This window comes from Mustela nigripes, chromosome 1 (assembly GCF_022355385.1).
Source record: "Mustela nigripes isolate SB6536 chromosome 1, MUSNIG.SB6536, whole genome shotgun sequence".
NCBI classification, from domain to species: domain Eukaryota; kingdom Metazoa; phylum Chordata; class Mammalia; order Carnivora; family Mustelidae; genus Mustela; species Mustela nigripes.
The window spans coordinates 180,446,538-180,469,507 of NC_081557.1; the positions used below are offsets into that span (position 1 = coordinate 180,446,538).

Genomic DNA, 22,970 nt, shown 5'->3' on the forward strand with positions numbered 1-22,970 from the left:
TGTAATTTTTATTCATTCTCTAGACTTTCACTGAATATCTTTTATATACTAGGGGAAATAACAAAAAAGGGACATATTGTCCAATAATAAAGAACTTACTGCAGTCTAGTGGATGTAGGAATGTGAAATCTTTAGCAAATGAACGCCAGACTTCTAGTTCCCTTCATTCTACTATCTTAGGTTTTTATTGGAAGGTAACATTTACTGTGTGAGCAATAATATAAGGTATTAAATTCTCATATATATTATATAAGAAATTCAAGATTTAACTAGCAGAGGCTGTTGATAATCAAATATAGATTTTTCACCAGATAATATTTAGATGTTTTGGTCAACTATATATTCCAGTTGAATTTTGAATGACAGAGTAGTTTTTAAAAAAATATACCTAGAAAATCAATTTAGGGATAAAAGCCATCTAAGATAAACTTCTTTGTTATTGTTTAAGAAATAAAGTTGCTGCTTTAATGACTTTGTTTTCTTTATATTCTTCAATTCATAGACTTGGGAGTACAGTCAGGAGTATGAGAATGAAAGGAAATGAACACTGAAAGGAAATGAATACTGAAAACTTACTGGAATTCTACAGAAGTATAGGGAATTAGTTGAATATTTAAGCTAAAGCCATATATTTTTATATCTTCTGTGGGCCTAGTTTCCTCAGGAGGAGATTTGTATGATGATCTTGGATTTTAGTGGCATATGCAAAAGAGAGCTTGCAGGTAGTAGAAAGAGCACTGGCTTTGGAGTTAGTCCTGGATTGGTTTAAATGCTGTCAATTACCAGTTATATAGCCTTACTTGGGTCACCTAACTTCCTTGGGTATAAAGAGGGGAACTGTTTCACAGAACAGTTGTGACTGAGATTTTTTAAGGACTATTTTCAATCAACTGAAGCAATGCTTTGCCCTCAGGATATTTTTATACTATTAAAGAATATTGAGGACCTCAAAGAGCTTTTGTTTTGGTAGGCTATATATGTTAATAATTACTGTATTATTTTTTATAAAGGAAAATTTATTTATTCATTTAAAGAATGATTTACTTTACTCATGCATGATTTTGTAACATCAGTATATCCTTATTTGGAAAATATTGATTTGCTAAATTATACAAGTCTTCCAAACGTTGATAAATTTCTTTATATTTAAAAAATACATTTGTTAATATCACCACAAATATTAGCGGAAAGCTTTTCTAATTCTTGAGAAGCTAAAAACTCATGGTGGTGGATAAAAGTTTCCAAAATTCTTATTTTCATCTAAAAACTTAAATTTTATATAATGGCAATAAATAATGCTAGTTGTTTTCCTTAGAAATGACAGGTTCACTTTTATTCTCAAGAAAATTTCTGCCAGATACCCAAGTCTGAGTAACCAAAGTTTATCTGTTATCTTTCAAGTAAAAAATGATGTTCAGGGCGCCTGGGTGGCTCAGTGGGTTAAGCCGCTGCCTTCGGCTCAGGTCATGATCTCAGGGTCCTGAGATCGAGTCCCTCATCGGGCTCTCTGCTCAGCAGGGAGCCTGCTTCTTCCTCTCTCTCTGCCTGCCTCTCTGCCTACTTGTGATCTCTCTCTGTCAAATAAATAAATAAAAAATCTTTAAAAAAAAAAAAAGTTCAGTTGTAAAGATTAAATGAAATAATTATTATGAACTCCCTACAACTTGAGTCAGCAGTCAATAAATGGTAGCTACTGAGTGATAGTATTAACATTTTACATGTTAACCATATTACCCTCCCCCACACTTTAATTCAGTTGATGTTCCTAATGTTCCTGTGAAGAAGGTAAAATAGGTGTCATTATCTCATATGAATGAGGAAACTAGATTCTAAGGGATTGAGAAGTTTGCTTAAAGCTACTAGCCAGTAAGTAGTGAATCCAGACTTCAACCCAAGCCATCTGTCTTCAAATGCAGGATTTCCCTGACATTTTGTCAGCAAAGACTATGTCTCAAGGGGAAACACATAGCTCCCTGCAGTCTTAACAACAATAGTGTTATCTGGGCATAGCTAACGTTTTCAAGTGATAATAGAAACAGCTATTTATTTTGTATAAAGTATTCAGAAAAGAGCTATTTGAGCTGAAACTTGAAGAATTAATCTTTGCTAGTTGTAAGAGAATAACCTATTTGTAGGAAACCTTACATAAATTATGGGGAAGTATATGCTCAGTAAATTAGAAAAGATCATTAAATAATTTTTTTTTCTCCCTCCTAGCCTCAGCCTTTAAAAAAGAACTCAAGAATTTGGAAGTAGGCTATAATTCGCAGGAGTTCCACCCAGAGTCACATCTACAAATAAAAAATCCTTTGATAAAAAGGTAATCAAAGATATTTAGAAATACTAAAATCTTTTGTATTAAATGCATGTATTATAGGAACTCTATCAGGGCAAAAATCCATATTACTACTCTGAAAACAATGGGTCTACAATGTTATGATGCCTGTATTATTGGGACATAAAAGGACATAGACCTAAGGATATAAGGCCTACAGAGTACCAGGTACAATACATGATTGTTGTAATCCTCATAGCATTTGTAGGAGGTGGGTGGTATTTCATAAGAGAAAATTAGGGGCTTTTATTATAAGTAATTTGTCCAAAGCAATGGAGCTGAAATTTGAATACAGCTCTTATCTACCTTGCAAAGCCTCTATTCTTTTCATCATTTTGCTCTAACTCAATTCCGTGAAGTTTGAGAAAAATAATTTTCATGACAAAAAATAATTTGCAGTGTGATATCATTTATCTTCATATGAGAAATTGTTATCTAAAAAAGGTAATCTTCATTAAATTATTTTTAATTTGTCTACTATCCTTTTATAGCATTGTATATCAAGAGTTGTCTCTATTGCTATAAGCTTTATAATGTTGGTCAAGAAGCCTTTTAGGGTATTGAAGTATTTGCTTACAACATTTTTTTCAAGCCTATGCTACATTTTGTCACAAAGAAATGTAATTTCAGTGTAAGTTGAAATGAATTTTTAAATTATGCTAATTATTAGAAATCTAATTTTGGTAATGACAGGTGTTTCTAGCATTCCTGTATCTTGGCATACATTTTGGAGTCAGAGAGTGTAAAATGTTAATGGTTACAAATATCTTTCCATCTTTGTTATGTTACAAAAGTAACATCAGGCATATATTGAGAAGTTAAACTACAGGACAAAAGTTTGTTTTTCCTACAATTTTGCCTATTTGTATATAGTGTTTTAGCTTTGTCCTTATTTTTATGTTATAGGTCACATATACGTGAAAACAATGGGAAGTTATTCCTTTCTTCAGGTACACAGATACTCCAGGACAGTGCAGCAAGAGAGCATATCCACCAGTCAGGTGAACAGAAACTTGAAACCTCAAGTGAATGCAAATTTTCTGAGTGGCTTAATGCAGAAAATTCTGAAAGAACAGGTTTACTCTCTCATGATGATAATTCTGCTCCTGGAAAGAGAATGAACAGTAATGAAGTAGTCTCATCATCTTCATTGTGGTCTTCACACATGAGACCTGTTGGGTTAAAGCCAGAAACTTCTCCCCTCATCCAGCAGCAAACTATGATGGAACAATGTTGTTCTGAGAACTCTCTGTCTAGGGAACATATAATTCAGTCAACGTACAGGTCTGATGATTGTCAGATGTCAAAATCTGTTAGCCATAATCCACCGCCTCCTTTGCCACCAAAGAAATATGCTATAACCAGTGTGCTACAGTCAGAGAAAAACAATCCCACACCTAATGTCAAACTTATAGAGATGTTTAAAGCTAATTCTTGTAGTCTTCCAAAGCACAGTTTAAGTTTGGATTCAGAATCAGGTTCAGAAATGAGTACATATGTGCGTGATCAAAGACTTAAGGAAACATTTCAAGTAAAAGAGGCTGTTGGCAACACACCAAACCACCTATCAAGCTTTTCAACTAAAGATTTTCAGGCAGATTTGGGTACAATTGTTGATGCATTATGCCAACCAGAAATAGACTCTAGTTCTACTTGTCCAAATGAGACCATTTCATTAACTACCTATTTTTCAGTTGATAGCTGCATGACTGATACATACAGACTGAAATACCACCAGAGACCCAAGCTCCATGTTCCAGAGAGCAGTAGCTTTTGTAATGATAAAGCACTATCTCAGAGTGAAAGAGGGCTAGCACCTGTGTTACACAGCAGTCTTGGTTCAAACTGCCCTTCTGAGCAGAGGTATAAACCTAGTATACACTGTAATAGATAAGTGATGAAACTGGTAAGCTTAGACTTCTCAGAGGCCATGAAAATATAATAGGAATCGACTGACCAAACCTGGTGATATATGAAACTAAAACCATGGCATTTCTAAAGTTATTAATCACATTAATTTTCTATATATATTTTTTATTTGTGTTGCTCAACTTATTGGGTATTTTAGAAATTCCCTTTGAATAGTTTTGGTGTGCCTGCAAAACAAAAAATAGAGGGTATGCAAAAAGTCACTGCTGCAGTTAAATAAAAATGTGATTTGTTCCTTTGTATGTGGCTGGTAGACCCTAAGTATTAAACTAACCAGTACTCACATATATAGATTGGTAAGTTATGCTAACTGAAAAATACCAGGTGATACATAGTTGGTGTAGTCAAAGCAGTATTTGCTTTATGAAGAAGCACTTTCTAATGGGTAACCAACCAAGAGGGCTTCACCCATTTGTTTTTGACTTCTGTGATAGTCTACTACCTATGATCCCTTTAAGTGTCTTAAAAAATACCAACCCATGATATGGTTATCATATGAATTAGAGGCATATATTCATATGGTATCATATGAAATGATAGCATTTGGAGGGGAGAAGCCTTAATGATAAAGCAGTTTTTTTAAAATTAAATTCTTAAGGTCAGAAGAGAAGAAACTTAATTTTGCTCCTAGAACTTCAATCTTCATAATGCCTAGTTAACATAAATTAGGCCTCTGTTATATCGTAAACTTACTTCAGCCATGTAAGTGAAAAGTAAGAAAAAGTAAGTGAAATCCTTAACGTTAGTATATTTATGTGTTACATTTTTTCTAATTTTATATGAAATGTGAAAGGTTTTATTTTGGTTTGGTTTACTTTGGGCTGCTAATAACCAGTGTTAGGAATTAACTTGGGGCCAATGGGGATCTCACTGTGACTGCCTGAATTTTCCCTGCTATCATCTTAACCTCTCTTTATAGGCTGTCAACTCATTTTAATGATTTTCAGATTCTTGAATCCGAGTATTTCTGGGTTCCAGATCCAATTTCTACTTTCATATAGAGGGTTTAGTATTAATGAAATGTATTAATTTGAGCATCCCTTCCATTTTTCTTCTCTAAACAGTCCTTTTACCCTACTTTCATGGAGAGGACTTTTTTTTTTTTCTTTAAGTAAAAGAATTTTCCATTATCATGATGACCTTCTAAATGAAATTAAGTTACATTAATTGCCTTATTTCATTAGTTGTCATTTTATTTTGTACTAAGTCGGTAAACATATTGTGGCTAAGTGTTGTATTGTCCATGTAGGAAAATTGAGAACTGCAAAATTAAAAATTTTCTTACATTAATAAATTTTATACATATAACTTAATTCTGTAAATTGATTACTAAATTTAATGTTTGACCAACTCCATAAATTAAAATATTCTAAAATGTAAATGATTAAAAATAAGTATTCCTAGATAACTATAAAATAATTGCTTGTAAAAACCTAATCTTACCCAGTTAAGAAATCTTGGTCAATTATTGTCTTCCACTTAGAGAAGTTTTTACTTGCCTTTTCTAACCATAACAGTACGTGATTATTACTTTATATTCTCTTAACTTAGAAATACTTGAATATGGACTATATTAAACTTTTATCTTTTAAGAAAGCTTATTTTTAACATAACTTTTAGTATGGAAGGCTTGTAAATACTGTAAAGTTTTTAAAATTGTATTTGAAATATTGTATTTAATTACTACTTTTATAACATTGTAAAATATTACAAAATGGGTTTCAAGCATTTTTAGTAACTTTGAAAAACACTGTCTAGTTTTTTTCTAAGATTTCTATTTGGTAAAGATGTCCAGTTAAAAATGTATTATTTGACACCTATACACACTAGTATCTTGTATTTAACAGCAGTCTCATAGATATGTATTTTCAACTCAACATTTGAGTTGCAACATCAAAATAGAAATCTCATTTTGGCTCTTTTTAAAAGTACTGTCCAGCTGAAACTACTTGAATCATGTAATAGTACTAACAAAACCAGAAACTGTTTTTGTTGATTCAACACTCCAGGTATAGATTTGAATACATAATTATTAACTATTCACAGGTAAAATAAATTTCTAGAGTACCTAATTTTTGTAGGTGTTTTCTTCTTGTTATAAAATTATGGTAACTTCTGAAATAATGCAACCAATAATTATTGTAATGTTCAAAATACGTATCTTCAGACTGTTCTATTTTTCTGTGAAATCAGTTTCTTTCGGTTCAGAATTTTTTTTAAGATAAACTGATTTTTAAGTTAACATGTTTGGACTTTTCTGTGCATTCATAAATTGTGGCTTCCTCTCCTCACATGTTGATTATGTATTTTATGAGAAATGTAAATCAACTTAAAGTTCAAGGGTACTTGGACTATCACTAATTATAAAATATTATCACTAGAGGCTCCTAAAAGTGTAACTGCAGTGAGGTCTAAAGCAGGGCTCCTATAGGAGTTGGCAAACTTTCCATAAAGAGCCACATAGTAAATAATTTGGTCTTGGTGGACCAGAGGGTCTTTGTAACAAACAGCTCCAGTTCTGCCACTGTAGTGAGAGAAGCCATAAATGGTATGTAAGTGAATGGCATGTTTGTGTTCTAATAAAACTTTGACATTGACACATGGGTTTCATATAATTTTTACATTATGACATAGTCATTTTTTTTTTACAACCGTTTTAAAATGTAAAAATCATCCCTAGCTCATAGGCCTGATCAAAAGAGGCAGTAGGCCAAATTTGGCCCATTGGCCAGTTTGAGGATCCTTATCCTAGAACATAATTTATATTAAGTAACCTTAAAGACCTTAAATAAATAATCCTGTAGTCTCTGAATGTATCCCCATGCCATTTAGGGACTAGATACATGGAGATGTTTCTATCCTAAATTTTCAGGTTCACAGACAAGTAAATCCTAAAGACTTTGCCACAATAACTGGTCAGCCAGTTCATTTCAAATGGTTATTAAAATAATCATTTCATTTATATGAAATTAAGTTTTTGAAACTTACAAAGGAATTTATCAGATTAAAATTTATCAGATTAAAACATTGATGTTATTCTTTGTTTTCATCATAGCAAGTTTGCCAATTTTTCTTGGCCTTACACATTTAGTTACCCTTTACCCATTTAGCCTTCAAGTGTGGGTGCTGTAAGGACTCACTATACTTGAGATGGCACAGTAGGTATAATTTCTTATTCATTAGCTGTAGAAACGACTCAGCCCTCCTGCTGGAACCAGTTTGTATGCCATTTACAGTCATGTCATAACAGCAAGACCTTGCTACATTCCCTCTGCTAGAAATTTTCAGAATATTCAGTATTTGTGGTAGTAGGCTGATTTCAGGCTCAGAAACATAGTACGGATTATAAAATTTTGTGTATAACCCAACATTAAGCTACATGAGAACTGGTAATCCTTTCTAAACCCTGCTACTTACCAAGTAATTTGTTTAAACAAATGCAAAATCCAAAATCAGACCAAATTTAGCTACATAATAAACATTTATTGGACAAAATTATTAGCAAACAGCAGAAAAACAGTTCATACTGTCTGGTATACTCAATAAAATTCCAATTTTGTGTTTCTTTAGATGCATCAACCTCTGCATAAAAGGTTCTCTCTCAAGTAGATGCAATACCCTGGATGCATAATTGTTACCTTGTACTTGGCAATTGGCAACTAAAATCTTCCAAAATCAGTCCTGGATTTCATTCTAAAGTCATTCTAAAAGAGAGAAGGTATAGAGTTCACCAGATCTATGCCCTATTTCTAAGGGAGGTGAATATCCTCAAAATATTTAGGCAATTCACATGTATCAAATGTCACCAATTTCAACAAGAGCCCCTTTCTAACATCCATTACATAAAGAAGTATCTGTTATGTAATAGGAAGTGTGACCTTTCTGTTAAACACTAGCTAATCACTCCTAGAATGTAAATTATTACTAACACTGTTAGATAAATAAAAGAATGCAAGCTCCATGAAAATTTTTGTCTTTTTTCCTCACTACTACACCTGGCCCAGAGTAAGTGCTCAAATATTTGTTGAAATGACTTTGCTGAAGTATTTAAGGTACAGACATTATTTAAAAAACAAAAAGCCTCATATTTTGGCAAGCATTCTTTATAAAACCACAAGAATAAAAAATGGGTTTCAAACACAGTCCTATTTTAGGGAAGTTCAAGAACTTAAAAGGAAGGAAGGGGACATCCAGGTAAGAGGACATGCACAGTTGGATAGTATGCTTTCTCTGGGACTTTATCAATCTGGTAACTGTTAACTGAGGCCCACTTAATTTAAAAATTAAACTGTTATTTACAGCCAGTACACTGTGGGCCTGCATTTTCTGTACAGCTCTAACTCCTTTTTTTCACCCTTGTTTTTAAGTAATTTATTTTTAAATACTTCATCTTAATATTTTACCACATTTTTGCATCATACTAAACCCGGGTTAACACTTAAACTGTTAAAGGCAAGACATTACCATATTTCTTAATGAATACCCTAAACCTTTATGTATAAATACTTTAATATTCAGCCCCTATAAAGCCATCAGATGTTTGAAAAGCTTTTAAACATGAATCAGAGTAATTTTAAGAACTTAGCTATGAATGGGTGAAATCATTACCCACTTACTATAGTCCCCAAAAGGAGTAACAAGAGTATGTAAAATAAAAAAAAAGTTCCTCCGAGTTTGAAATTCTGTTGCACAACCCTGTCTTCTTTGTTCAAGAAGTTTGCAGTCATTTTCAGAATCCACTCCAGGAGTCAACTTCTTAATCTAGACATCAGGCAAACCATTCTGTAAAAACCAAATATTTGTCAACAATGTTTCCTCCTTCCAGATTTAATATTTTAGACCCAATACCTGAAAATCTAGATTGTCTCAGTCACTTTCCTGTTCCTAAATGATTTATGTATTGATAAGAGAGAAAAAAAAGACCTGGACTATTCCTCCTACTGCTTCCATTTTCTTTCTTCTTCTTTTCATTTTTCCATCCAGAGCTGAAAACTCATTAAAACAAAACAAAACAAAACAAAACACTGTATTTGAGGTATCAGTCTCTACCAAAAAAGGAGGGGAAGTAGAGGAGAGTGAAAACTCTACAAATGGTCTGGCAGAGTATTTTATAGAAATATCCACCTCTTCCATTCACTCCACTCAACCCTCTGCCTTCTAATCTAACACATCCAAGAAATCAGTGACAATGGGGTCTTAGATACGAGGAGGTCATGCCCAAATCTTTGCCAAAATTTTGGGGCGGGGAAAGAAGACATAATTGCCTATCATGGATTGCAAACTCATAAGCATAATGATTGAGAAAAGTTAATTTATGATAAGTCAACAACTCCAAAGTCCAAGAGAGCTCCCTAATGTCCAAATGAGCTGCACTGCTTTTCTTCCACAGCCCCGCCCTTCAACTCACTGCTTCTCTCCTGAACTTTTCCTATCACCTCAGTCCTTGTCCCTCTTCTTGTTCTGCTCCCCAGCGCCTTCTCTACTTTTCTTCCCCTTATCCTCTTCCAAAAATGTCTTTTCAGAGTCAGTGGCAATGAAAACGGAGAGCAAGGATTTTGCAAGTGGAACCTACAGAATTTTGTGATTTAACAGTTGGGTGTTTTGGGATGTGTGGGTGTAAGCAAAAGGGGACAATCAGAGTCCCAGGCTTCTGGCAGGAGTACTGAATGAATAAAGTTAACATTTACTGAAATACGGACACTGAAAAATAAGTACATTTTGGTAAGAAGTTAGTAGTCGTTCAGGCTTGGACCTGTTTGAGATACCTACCTGGCCTCCTAGAGGTCAAACTGTAGTTATAGTAACAACACCTTTAGTCAAGCGCTTGCTGTTGCCAGGCAAAAATGCGAATCGCTTTTAGAGAAAATCCTCATTTAATCCTCGCTACACCCCTATGACCTTGTTATTATGGCCCCAAATGGTAAATGGAAAAATAAAGCTCAGAAAAGCTAAATAACTTCTTTAATTTTTTTGTGGTAGTGCAGATAGTCAAATCCAGCTTTTTTCAATCAAAACAGAAGAAAAATTAGGAAGCCAAGTTTCTCCCACACCTCTTTGAAGACGCTCACTGAGGTGCCAGGGAAGAACACTTTCACTCCAGCCTCAACCCGACCCCAACACCACCCGCCTCTCCACCCCGCCATTCACCAGCTATATTACCGGGCATACCATACTCTCTGGAATTCGGTTACCTTGCTCCCCACCCCCCCAACTGTGGTGGTAAACTCCCTACCGGTTCAACCCTGCGTTCAGAGTACTCACCATGGTAAAAGATAGACGAAGATAAACAGCACTACATCGAAGAGGATGAAGAGCCAGAGATCCAACCAGTAGGAATGCTTTGGAAACCGGTCGGCCCGGGATTGAGATCGCACTTCGTGGTTCTGCTGCTGCCTCCCAGCTTCATCCAAGCCTCGCCGCTCCCGAGGACCGTCCGGACCATCTTCCGCAGCTGCGCCCGCCTCCATCTCGCACCAGGAACCCCACACAGACCGAGTAGCCAGAAAAACAAGGACCCTACTTCCGCGTTCACCTTGCCCTAAACCCGCCCCAGTCTGGCCGCCTACGCATGCGCGTTCCTCATCGCCGGAAGCCGGCCTGGTGCCCTCTTCTTCCAACGCGCAGGCGCCGCCCGAAAGTCCGCTGTCTCCGTGACAGCCGGCAGGCAGCTCGGCCACCACCGGGAAGCGGAGTAAGCTGGTCCGCCCGCCCCTGGGGAAAAGCCGGTTAGACAGGTTTCGTTGGAAGGAAAAGGCGTTCGCCTCGTCAGAAGTCACTATCAAGTCCCATTCCTCTCAGGTGATGGATTCTACCCTGCCACTCCCCGCAGTCCCCTTTCCTTATCCCTGCTCTTTGGGGTCCCTTATACCAGGTTTAGGACCCCCTCTTAATAGGTTTTGTTTTGTGTATATAACACGTTACACTTATTTAATCCTGTGAAAGCTATAATGAGACAGACGTATTATGAGTGTGAGTTTCTTAGGGGGCCAGAGAGCAAATCACGAGAATGTTGCGTGTAGAATAACCCAAAGGGTTGGAAGTGTGGTCCCCTATGAGATTAGAGTGCTAGCAGAAAGAAAACGACTGACCACTGTAAGGGAGGGAAAATTCTCTACCTACCCTCTTTGGGTCTTCAAGAGGGTCCAGACAGACTGACATAAGACATACAAACAGGAGAAATGCACACAAGTTTTATTAAATTTTTTAAAAAAAACATGTATGTGAGAACCTCGGCAAGAGAATGAGCACTCAAAGAATGACCAGAACGGAACGTTTTATACCTTGTAGACAACGAATCACGTGAGACAGAGGGTTTGGGTCAGGGGTAGCAAACTGTGGAAGAATGACTAGGAAGATAAACATTAGTGTAACGAGGTTGGTTTGCACAGGTTTCTCAGCCTGATTCCCCATCTCCGGTGATAAGACTGTTTTTCTTCCTCCTGGTAGAGGGAGGGCACCTTTCCCAGGAGAGCTTTATCTCCTGTCAGGAAGAATTCAGGAAAGTCGCAGTGACCCTCTTGCACCTGCTGTTTCTCAAGCTCCTTTAATTTAATCAGTATGCCACTTGTAGGGTGTGTATTTTGGAGTGACATGCTCTGAACTTCATTTCCTCTGTCTGAAAATTCCTTAGATGTTTCTCATAAAAGCTGCATTGGTGGTTGTGGAAAGAATTGGGTTAGCAACCAAGTGGGGAGGGATCTATCTGCAAAGGAAAAGAAGAGCATAGATTAGAATAAGAATAAATAGGAAATGACAAATCCAAGCACATTTCCTCATGCCCCCATTAAATCAGTCTCCTGTCCCCGGAAATAGGTCAGTCCAACAGAATGGCTGGACCTCCTTGATCTGATGGAGGGCGTTTATCTTGTCTTTCAAAGGGTCAGGTTAGACACAATTTGTTCCAAGCAGTTTACACAGAAGAAGCATTCTTCAGTAATGATTGCATACGCTTCTCCTTTTGGACTGTCAGTGTGTCCAGGGCGAGGTACCTTTGGAGTATAACAGAGCCTAAATAATCAACTTCTCATAGAGTGGCTTCCAGTGTTTGTGTGGTGATACTGAACTCTTGTTCCATTTCTGTGGAAAGATTTAGAACAGCCTTTCCAACTCATAAGTTCCAAAGCCTGGGAAAAGGGAGGTCAATATTCATAAAAACTTAGAATTGTGATATACAAGCCAGTTTTCTGTAACATCATGTCTGGTATATTTATGTGGCTCTATTTTATGATCAAAGGAACCCAAGTTTGTAATTTGGCTGGCATTTAAGGTGGAGTACCTGGTTATAGAGAGTGTCAGGAATCTGAGTTCACATCCTCTTGACCATCTAGGTGGAACTCTTTATTACCTTATTATCACCTAAGATAAAAAGACCAGCATTGTTCATGGATAAGGTCAGAATGAAACTTGTGACTTACTAAGTTGGGGTTTGGTGATCTTGTCACCTGTCATGTGGTGACCTGCCCATTTCCATCCTCCGGGTATCCCTGTCAGTCTATAGGAGCAGAACAGATTGTGAAAGATCAGATAGAAGAGGCCTGCAATTAGGCTTTAGCAGCTGTAAGGCTTGGTTTTGTTATGTGACCAGGTGAGTGCAAATTTTGGGGTTCCCAATGTGTAATTTTTGGCCTTCGGTGGTTCAGCTGCTCCTGGGTTACACAAGGGTGGCTTTGGAGCCTGCCATGAAATCTGGTGGTTTCACAGGTGTTGATAGCATTAAGAGTCGGTAATGAGACCATTTCTGACCTTCATGAGAGGCTTGAGGATGCTACCTGTGGAATCAGACCACAAGGTTTGGTTGTAATATTGCCTTGGTATGTCATGTGGGAAAAGTTCAGTACCATAGCGATTTTCAGTGCAAAGGGGAAAAAAAAAGTCTTTTCTAATGTCTGAGCAAAGGACAGTCCTTGAGCTTCCACAGAGATTTTTCCATGTACAGCCGACTCACAAAAAGAGAAGAATGATAATTTTTTTGGCCATGGGTGCCATAACGTGTCATGCGTCCATTTTCCAGAGTTGGTCCACCAGTTGGTCTTCTTGGCAGGAATAAAAATTAATTTCAGGTTCTTTTGCATGATCTAGATGTTGACATTACCAAAACCCAGAGTGATTAGTTAATGTGGCCGGGGTTTGGAAAAGTGGTTAAGGGGGTGTCAGGTCTGTGTATAACCTACTGAGGGAACAGTAAGAGTTAGCAAGTGAGAACCAATTTGAAGGACAGCCTATAGTAGAGGATCAGAGGGAAAGTATGTTAGACTGAGACAATCAGACTCCAGTCAGCCTCTTTTTTCTTTTTTCTTTCTTTTTTTTTTTTTAAGATTTTAAAGTAATATCTACACCCAACATGGGGCTTGAACACACAACCTCGATATCAAGAGTCTTGTGCTCCACAGTACTGAGCCAGCCAGGTGCCCCTCCAATCAGCCTTTTAGTAATTGGCTAAAGATAGGGGAAGCTTTGTTAAAAGGAAGATATTTTTTTTCTCTTTTTCATTTTCCTCTGGGAATAGGAAGACCCAGTGGGGGAGAAAATAAGTGGAAGTGAAGTTTCTTGATCAGTGATCTTGAGAAAAGCTGTCTACTACATGATTTTGTCTGCTTCTAGGACCTGGGAATTTGCCTGGGAAATCCTTACTTTAAGCTCACCTTAGGAATGGTCTTCCAATTGTCCTGGGAGTGCTGATCCTGGTCTAACTTGGCAGGGCTTGTGTGAATCCAGAAGGATTTTTCGTTTATTTTGATAGCAGTGTGAGCCGTTAGGAGTTCTTTATAAAGGTCTTCTCAGTGAGGTGATAATGTGTGTGCTCCTCTAGAAACATCAATGTACATCTAGTCTTCTGGTCAAAAGGGATGGCAAAGCTTGCCAGTCAGCAGAGCCCATGCCATTTTTACCTGTTGATGATATGCTCCATTTATACTAGTTATTTCTTGTATATAGCTAGTCATAGTGACATGGAGAACAAAGGCAAAAGAGTTGTAGATAAAATTAAATTGCTTTACAACTTGCAGTCCATTCACAAATTCTTGAGGCAGGCAGAGTAGGACACTTCTCAAGGAACCCACAACTGCAGTAAGGTTAGTGCTATGCTAGGGGCAAAAAGCAGCCTTAGCTTGACATTAGTCAGACCTCCAGGATCCTGTAAGTCTTCTTTAATATATGAAAATCCTTTTGGAAACTTCCTGTATCTCTCCCTCTTCCAACTTGAAGTATATATTCAGTCATTGTTTACAATCACATTGCAGCTCTTGTTTGCCCACGGGCCCTGTCCCTTGCCATAATAAAAACGTATTTTTGCACTGTCTCAAGATTTATTTTTGACCGTTCGCTCCTCGCCCACATCAAGTCAATAGCACATTTTTCACTTACACCCCCTATAATATTCACTCAATCAAGGAATAGAAGGTTTAGAGATGCCAGTAGGAATAGGGTGACCAAACAGTATTTCAACAGATGTTGTGTTTTCTATTTGGCGTATTCCAGATGTTATAAGGTCCAGAGGTTAGTGCTCCTGGACATTAAATCCAGTTTCTTGACAGATTATTTCTGAAGTCCTTTTGATGTTTGGATTTTTATGGTCTGTTTGCCATGAGGATTAGGCATGATACAGAGTGTGAAATTTTGGCGAGTACCCCAAAGTTTTGCAAATGGTTAATTTCTGTTGTAAAATTAGTTCCTTCATCTGACCCAATACATAAAGGAATGCCCAAACAAGGAATAATTTCAGTTACTAATTCTTCACCACTCTTGGGGCATTGGTACTTCTGGCTGGGTAACATTCAGTCCACCCACTAAATACACAGATGATAACCAAATAGTGGGAATAGCTTGATACTGGAGATAAATCTATGGAATCCATTTTGGGATTCCACAAGGGGCAATGTGGGCCTTGGAAGATTTCCTGAGGTATGTTGGTTTCATCCAGAAACTTGGTGAGATTAATAAGTAGTAGTACACTGGGAGATAATTTGGTTAGAAAATTTGTGGATGCTAAGGGAGAATGAATTATCTTTTAGTTCCTTAGCTATCTCCCATCTACCCATATGTCCCATCTGATGGGAAATAAATACAAGCCAAAAGGTCAAAAGAAAGGGGACCACAGGAAGTCTGTTTGACCCAATGTATAATCTAATTGTTTGTCACCCTTTTGTATACCTTTGTCTTTTTCAATATTGTAGGGTATTTGCCTGAATAGTTAATAATATCAGTCAGGGATAAAGGCAGGTTTATAAATTGGGTGGAAAAAGGGAAGGGGTTCTATTTTGGGCTGCATATTTAGCAGCCTTGTCAGTCCTATTGTTCCCTGGACTTATAATATGCCAATTTTAGGGTGTGTATTTTGGGGTGACATGCTCTGAACTCCTTCACTATACTGCCTGGATTTTCCCTCATGACTCCAATTTTAAATATTTTCTCCCTTGTCACATTATGAACCTTGGATTATTCAGAAAACACAGGTATGTATTAGTGGTTCTTTTAGTGTGATGTGAATGAAGATATGACTGTGCACCACTAAATCTTCATAAAACTTCTTCGAAGCTGTGATTACTCTATTTTATAGAATTTGAAAATGAGACACAAAAGGAGTACATAGTCTAAGGTTACTAAAAAGAAATTATAAAGCTTAAAATTGATTCCAAATCCAGCATTTTTAATGCTGTTCTATAGATGCTCAACCTTGCTCTAATTTACCTCCAAATCTGTTACCAAATAATAGAGACAAAGACAGTATACTACCTTAAAGAAATATATCATTGTCCTTTTGCTTTGTAGATTCTGGGAATGAGAAGACCATTGCCTGAAAATTAGCTAAACTGTGTGTTGTAGCCCAGATTATAGGCTGGTAGTAGATTGATGGTAAGCGACATGGAAGCTTTACAAAAATTAGTGGAGACAAGTAAACTATTGCCCATGCAAATGATGGACGTATTCTTCTCAGTGGCAAGGTTGAATCAATTGCTTCTATTTATTGAAAAGGATTGATAAAAATTACTGAAATTATTAGAAATAGCTTGAAATGGTTTTAAATTTGTCCTTGGATGGGGCACCTGGGTGGCTCAGTGGGTTAAGCCTCTGCCTTCGGCTCAGTCATGATCTCAGGGTCCTGGGATCGAACCCCACACCGGGCTCTCTGCTCAGCAGGGAGCCTGCTTCCCCCCACTTCTCTCTGCCTGCCTCTCTGCCTACTTGTGACCTCTGTCTGTCAGATAAATAAATAAAATCTTTAAAAAAAATAAATTTGTCCTTGGGAAGAGTCACATACTCATCTGTGAGAGATGTTGATACTAGAGTCTGACCTCTTGTGTCAGGTAGGTCTGTCACATTTGGGAGAGCAAATAATGCAAACAGGGAAGGGTCACTTGGACTAAATTCATTTGAAAGAGCCTGTCACCTCTTCTGGCTTCACCCTTGTTAAAATTCCAGTAATTCTTGGTTATTCCACGTGACAGAAATGAATATGGAGTGTGTGGTAGAATTTGCGATATCCTTAAATTAAAAATTTAATTTCAAAGAAAGTACTTTACTGAAATCCAGGTACACTGTTAGTGAGGTAGGAACTCAGCATTTTCCCCACCCCCTTAAACTTTTCTGCCTGATATGTCCAAGTGAAAAAGATGCACCAGAAACCTACACTGCAACCATGATCCAGCACGTTCAAAATACTGTCAACACAGTTTATTTGACTGGAGCTAGGGTAGTGAAGATAGGGTATGAGAATGCCTTAACAATCAGATCAAAGCTAGATATTTTTAGGAAGACATTCTATACTTCTGAAGTTCAAGTGCATTCAGTTCTTAAGAGGGAGGTGATAAACTATGCTTTAGCCTAAGGTGATAATACAGATTTCTTCAGGCAGCTGTCAAATTAGTATGTCCACATAATAAATCATCCATGTCTAGGAACTCATCATTCTAGGAATTAAACTAATTTTATAGAGTAACCTCTCCAACAGTAAAATAACTTTGCTAATTTTCATCTGTAAACATGGTTTTTTCTTAAGTTATCCCTTTCTTATCTTCATTCCATTTTTGTCTACTTTCCAAATTGAATGAGCATTCCAATAACCCTGTTGATTGGTACAGCAAGTTATTTCTCTGTCTTCTGGGAATTTTATCCATTTGTTTTTTTTTTTTTTCTCTTCCATCATCATTGCTATACACTTCTATTATACTTTTCTCTGAGAATTGCATCATCATCATAGCTAATTGCTATTTGTTGCAGCTTCCCTTTTATCTTCATCTTGGCCTATACCAGCTGCCGTCCAAGTATCCCATCATTAATCTACCTCCACCCTACTTAGCCAACCTCCTGTCCAGTAGACACCCTTTGTTCCAGCCAGATTGCTGTCTTCCGTCTTTTTCATGGAAACTGTTGTCTTCCTGGCCTTTGGGCTTTGGTGCCTGTTATTCTCATTAACCTGTAATGCTTCTCTACCCATCCTTTTTCAATTCAGATGTCAACTTCATAAAGTTTCCCTCTAGAATTCACATTGATCTCTCCATTCTCAGTATATCTAACATACTAGCTGTGAAAACTTCACGTTTGTCTCTATTTTGTATACCAAGTTTTCTTCTTGGGGAGAGGGTTATCTTCTCAAGATCAAGGCAGTGAAGTATTCCATACTTTTCTTCTTCTTCTTCTTTTTTTTAAACCTTCCTCTGCATTAGTTACTACTCTCTGCATTGTGTAATAGCCACCTATGGATGAGGCTATCTCCTGGGCTGGTCATTTTTCAAAATTTTCTACCTTCAACTCAAAAAACAGCAGAATTTTCTTGAGATTGTCTGGCACATTGTCTTGTTTTATAGCACAATGTTATGTAAGTTTTTCCCCCTATTAGAGTACTAGGTATCCTTTAGAAGTGAAACTATACTTTTACCATCTTTGTAGCTTCCCCAGTCCCTCAAACAGTACCTTGAACACAGAAACAATAAAATATTTATTCAATTATATTTTGTTGTATTCTGCAAACATTATTACAATCCTGGTCAAAAAATACTTGTTGAATAACCTCTGGTGTAACATAATATTATAATGATACCACTAAGATATGTTACTACTTATCTACTACTCTCAATGGGGATACTTTCTGAGGTTTTTTGTTTTGTCTTGTTTTCAAGTACTAGTAATAGGTATGCACTAACCCATTCCCCCCTTCTGAATTTCTTGGCTTTAATTTAAATAAATACTCTTTGAATGCCTCCCGAGTGTCAGGCACTGTCTGAGGAGCCATAGGAGGTGGGGCAATAGTCATTCAATTCATTAGAGGCACTGACTGAGGACATTTAACAGAATAATGGGATATTCAAACACTCTGTCCCAGAGCCTGGAGAGGTTCTGCATTATGGTTTTGGTGTTAGGAAGGCTAAGCAGGGTTGGCTGTTGAACAAACTACCTACCCTCTTCTACCTACATACATGTGCACACTTCAATCATAAAAGCTCAGTTTTGTGTATTTAAATTTTAGGGTTTCATAGAAGATTTCATTTCAAAATAAAGAAGGGATTCTTCTGCTTTTTAAAAGTTTAAAAACAACTTCAGTAGGGCCAGGCTTAAATTGGTAAGCATAGATGATAAGATGTTGACATCTACAATCTTGAAATCTCATTATGCTAATCAACTGAGTGACCAACCTGTTTTTGTTTTATTGAAAGGTGTTGGAAGGAACAGTCATTGAGGGTGAAGATTGACAGGTTAGTCAACACATGAAAAGTCTTCCCTCATAAATTATATAATAGGCATCCAAGAGTAGACATGATGACCTTAACCTAGGCGTGAATAGAATAACAGTGTTAAGTAAATGGATGCAAAGGTGATAACTGCTATATGTAAAATGTTAACCAGATTAGACTTATTTTGTAAATATGAAAAATGTCAGCATATTAACAGCAGTTATCTCTGGAAGATGGGATCACAGATCATTTTATTCTTTGTGCTTTTTCCTGTTTTCCAAATTATATCAGTACAAATGCATTAGAAGTTGGGAACACTGCATAAAAACTAATGATGTATTTTCTGGTGACTAATGTAACACAATAAAAAATAAATAAACAAAAAGAAGTTGGGAAGAAAGTTTTTTGAAAATAGTAAGTTAAAAAAAAACCAAGAGATAGTCTATTTAACTGTCTCTCGCACGTGCGCACTCTCTCTCTTTTAAGATTTTATTTATTTATTTGTCACAGAGAGAGAGCACAAAAACACAATTGAGCAGGGCTCCCTATTGAGCAGGGAGCTCAATGTGGGACTCCATCTTCTGGACTCTGGGATCATGACCTGAGCCCAAGGCAGATGCTTAACTGAGCCACCCAGGCATCCCTACTTAACTGTTTTTAATACCAGATCATAAGCACCAGGCACTAGCTATCAGAGGGTTATAATGACTTACATTAGTGCTTTTCAAACTACATTTCATGGAGTTCTCTGACTCCTCAGGGGCTGGCATGAAATGGAAGAGCTGGATGCAGGGAATGAGGCTTCAAGCCCCTCCTGGAGAAGGTCAGCTTTTATGTTCATATCTATAAATACGCCCTGTTGGAAAACAGATTTACCTTTATTCTACTCTGGTGAAAGCTGTGTCAAAAAGTCACCTTGGGAGACACATGTTCATGGTGGAGTAGGCTATGCCAGGCCTCAGGAAACATTGAAAAATAAGCAGAAATGATTTGAAGCAAGTTTGTCAGAACTCTGAAAAATAGTCAAAGGTTTACAGCAACCAAGAAAATGCTGAATCAGGGGTGCCTGGGTGGCTCAGTGGGTTAAGCCTCTGCCTTCTGCTTGGGTCATGATCCCAGGGTCTTGGGATTGAGCCACGCATTGGGCTCTCTGCTCCCCAGGGAGCCTGCTTCCCCCTCTCTCTCTGCCTGCTTCTCTGCCTGCTTGTGATCTCTGTCTGTCAAATAAATAAACAAAATTTTTAAAAAAAGAAAAAAAGAAAAGAAAATGCTGAATCAAAATATATGAAGAGGATAAAGACCGAATTAAAGGGAAAAATAGCTGGTTCTACAGTAATAGAAACTTCCATACCCTACTTTCATTAATGGGTAAAACATCTAGACAGAAGATCAGTAAGAAAATGCAGGTCTTGGAGCAGCTGGGTGACTCGGCCAGTTAATCACCTGACTCTTGATTTCTGCTCAGGTGATGATCTTGGGATCATGAGATTGAGCCCCATTTCAGGCTCCTAGCTCAGTATGGAGTCTGCTTGAGATTCTCTCTCCTCTGCCCCAACCCCCACTGATTCTGTCTCTCTAAAATACATAAATAAAATCTTAAAAGAGAGAGAGAAAATCAGGGTCTTGAACAAAACTATAAATCATCAGACCTAACAGACATACATGGGATATTCCATTCAACTGTACTACATCAGTTGATGATCCAGGCAGAGTAAAATATTCTATTGACTTCAGAAAATGGGAAGAATGAGTTCATGAAGTTTTCAACATTGCCAAGTCACAGAGTAATCCTACACAAATTCCAGCTCAAAATAAGTGAGGAGGCTGTTGCTGGTTTAATAATGCTCATTCAGTTGCTTTATTCTGCCCTTCCTAAGCTAGCAGATTGGAGCCCTTACAGAATGTGCTAGTTAGGACCTTTATATCATAAATCCCAGAAATCCACTAAATGTAACTCCAGAGCTATTTTAATACTGTCTTGGGTCCGAGGATCCAAATCCAGGGCTCTTCCTCTACTGAATATCCTATAAGACATACTTAGAATGGCACAGTCCCTCACTTCTTTCAAGTTGTTGCTCAAACATCACCTGCTTGGGTTATATCCTTGAATATCTCATTTAAAACTGTATCCCCAAGGCGCCTGGGTGGCTCAGTGGGTTAAAGCCTCTGCCATCGCTCGGGTGATTATCTCAGGGTCCTGGGATAGAGCCCCGCATGGGGCTCTCTGCTCAGCAGGGAGCCTGCTTTCCTTCCTCTCTCTGCCTGCCTCTCTGCCTAATTGTGATCTCTGTCAAATAAATAAAATCTTAAAAAAAAAAAAATGAAAAAAAAAAACTGTATCCCCAGTGTCACCCGAGGCAGACCCCATCCTGCTTCCTGGGTTTATTTTCTCATCTAATGTACCATATATTTATTTATGCCATCTAATGTACGATATATTTTACTTCTTGTATATTATCCATATCCCCTCCATGAAGACATAGATTTGTTTTGTTTTGTTTTTTTCACTGTTGCATCAGCACCCAGATATAATAAATGTTCAATTAATATTTGCTAGATGATATTTTGGAAGAAAATTTACTTATAACCACATTAAGTTAAATTGAATCTGGACTCTAGAACACATAAACTCTAGAACCAGACTGCTTGGGTTCAAATCCTGGTACAGCCACTTACTGGGTATTGACCTTAGCCAAGTTATATAACCACTCTCTACCTCAGTTTCCTCATCTGTAATATGAGGATAATAATACTAGTTCTTATTGCACAGAGTTGTTCTGAGGATTAACATGAGCAGATACTCTTTTAAAAATATTATATTTATTTATTTGTGAGAGAGAGCACAAACAAGGGGAGTAGCAGGCAGAGGAAGAAGCAGGGTCTCTCCTGAGCAGGGAACTCAATTCGGGACTCTGTGACTCAATCTCAGGACCCTGGGATCATGACCTGAGCTGAAGGCAGATGCTTAATCAAGTGAGCCACTCAGGCATCCCAATGTGAACTGATTTTTATAAAGCACTTTGAACAATACCTAGCATATTATAAACATCATCATGTGTTAACTTGTAGTGGTAGTAATAGCTGCATTGAATGCATCTGAATTAGTGCTGAGTTCTGTGCATAAAACATTTGTTTGTTTAGATTTTGCAGTGTCCTCTTTGTATTTTAGAGCAGATTTGGATTTTGAAGATTTTGTAGACCCTGGGAACTAGCCTTTTCATGTGTTATTACAGATGAAAATAAGAATGAACAGAATCTTGGATGGAAGTTAGGCATCTTGGAATTCCTGAAAGGCCATATAATCAGGCATTTTAGGAAAAAAGAGCCCAAAAGAAAATATAATTCAAGTTATTATCTGTGCCTATGAGAGGCTACACTATTTCTCTGTAACAACTTCACTGTTGTTTGTATTTTCTCAGTGTCCATGTTCTACCTCTAAATTTTAACCTTTGAAGGTAGTGCTCTACGGAAATAAAATAGATTTGTCTTATTTACCACTAAAACTCATGTCACATCTGTTACATGGTAGGTGCTTAATTCATATTTGGTTAAAGAAATATGTACTCTTGGCCACCTGGGGTCCAAGGAAGCAATGGTGAACAAAGTTATACTTTTATCCACCAGAAGCAAGATTTTATTATTTCTGCCTCTAAGAACCTATGTTCATACCATTGTCTTCTATCCAGTTTTTTACTGGACTGCAGTCATGACTGCCCTTTGCCTCACAGCCTCTACTGTCTACGTTTTCCTCTGTGCCTTTGAACTTTATCCCATTATTACTAGCTGATGACTTTTTCTCTGTGTTGAAGTCAAATTTCCAAGGGAGAGACCCAAACTGGCTTAATTAAGTACTATTATTGGTCTTAGACAAAATTCTCATATTATAGGCAGCTCTCAAGTATTATAGATTGACTGCCCTTGGATCATCTGACCTAATTGATATGGCCAGAGTGGTGGAGGTCTGGTTCAGAATAAGGTTATCTGGGTATAAGGAATAGCTCGGGCCGATTCCCTCAGTACAGCCTCTGTGTATAGGTTCT

General features: G+C 37.4%; 2 protein-coding genes across 3 annotated transcripts in view; one reads left to right on the plus strand and one right to left on the minus strand.

The window, feature by feature from the left end:
- USP53 (ubiquitin specific peptidase 53) overlaps positions 1-6,506 on the plus strand; it is a 67,591-nt gene extending 61,085 nt beyond the window's left edge. For both annotated transcript variants that reach the window (XM_059377855.1, XM_059377860.1), the window contains 2 exons: positions 2,218-2,320; positions 3,242-6,506. In XM_059377855.1, coding sequence (XP_059233838.1) covers positions 2,218-2,320; positions 3,242-4,229 — 1,091 coding nt within the window. In that variant the 3' untranslated portion in view covers positions 4,230-6,506. The remainder of the gene's footprint in view (positions 1-2,217; positions 2,321-3,241) is intronic.
- Positions 6,507-7,726: 1,220 nt separating this feature from the next.
- On the minus strand, positions 7,727-11,674 carry C1H4orf3 (chromosome 1 C4orf3 homolog). The gene is made up of 3 exons (XM_059417076.1): positions 11,545-11,674; positions 10,526-11,060; positions 7,727-9,046 (listed from the first exon to the last, which is right to left on the minus strand). Coding segments are annotated over exons 1-3 (666 nt in total). The 3' UTR covers positions 7,727-9,045.
- Between the last annotated feature and the right edge of the window lie 11,296 nt (positions 11,675-22,970).

Coding starts and splice junctions, on each gene's coding strand:
- C1H4orf3 (XM_059417076.1), bottom strand. CDS start 11,674: ATGGGGAATCAGGCTGAGAAACCTGTGCAAACCAACCTCGTTACACTA. Junction 11,061..11,544: donor CGTGATTCGTTGTCTACAAG/GTATAAAACGTT, acceptor AATCCATCACCT/GAGAGGAATGGGACTTGATA.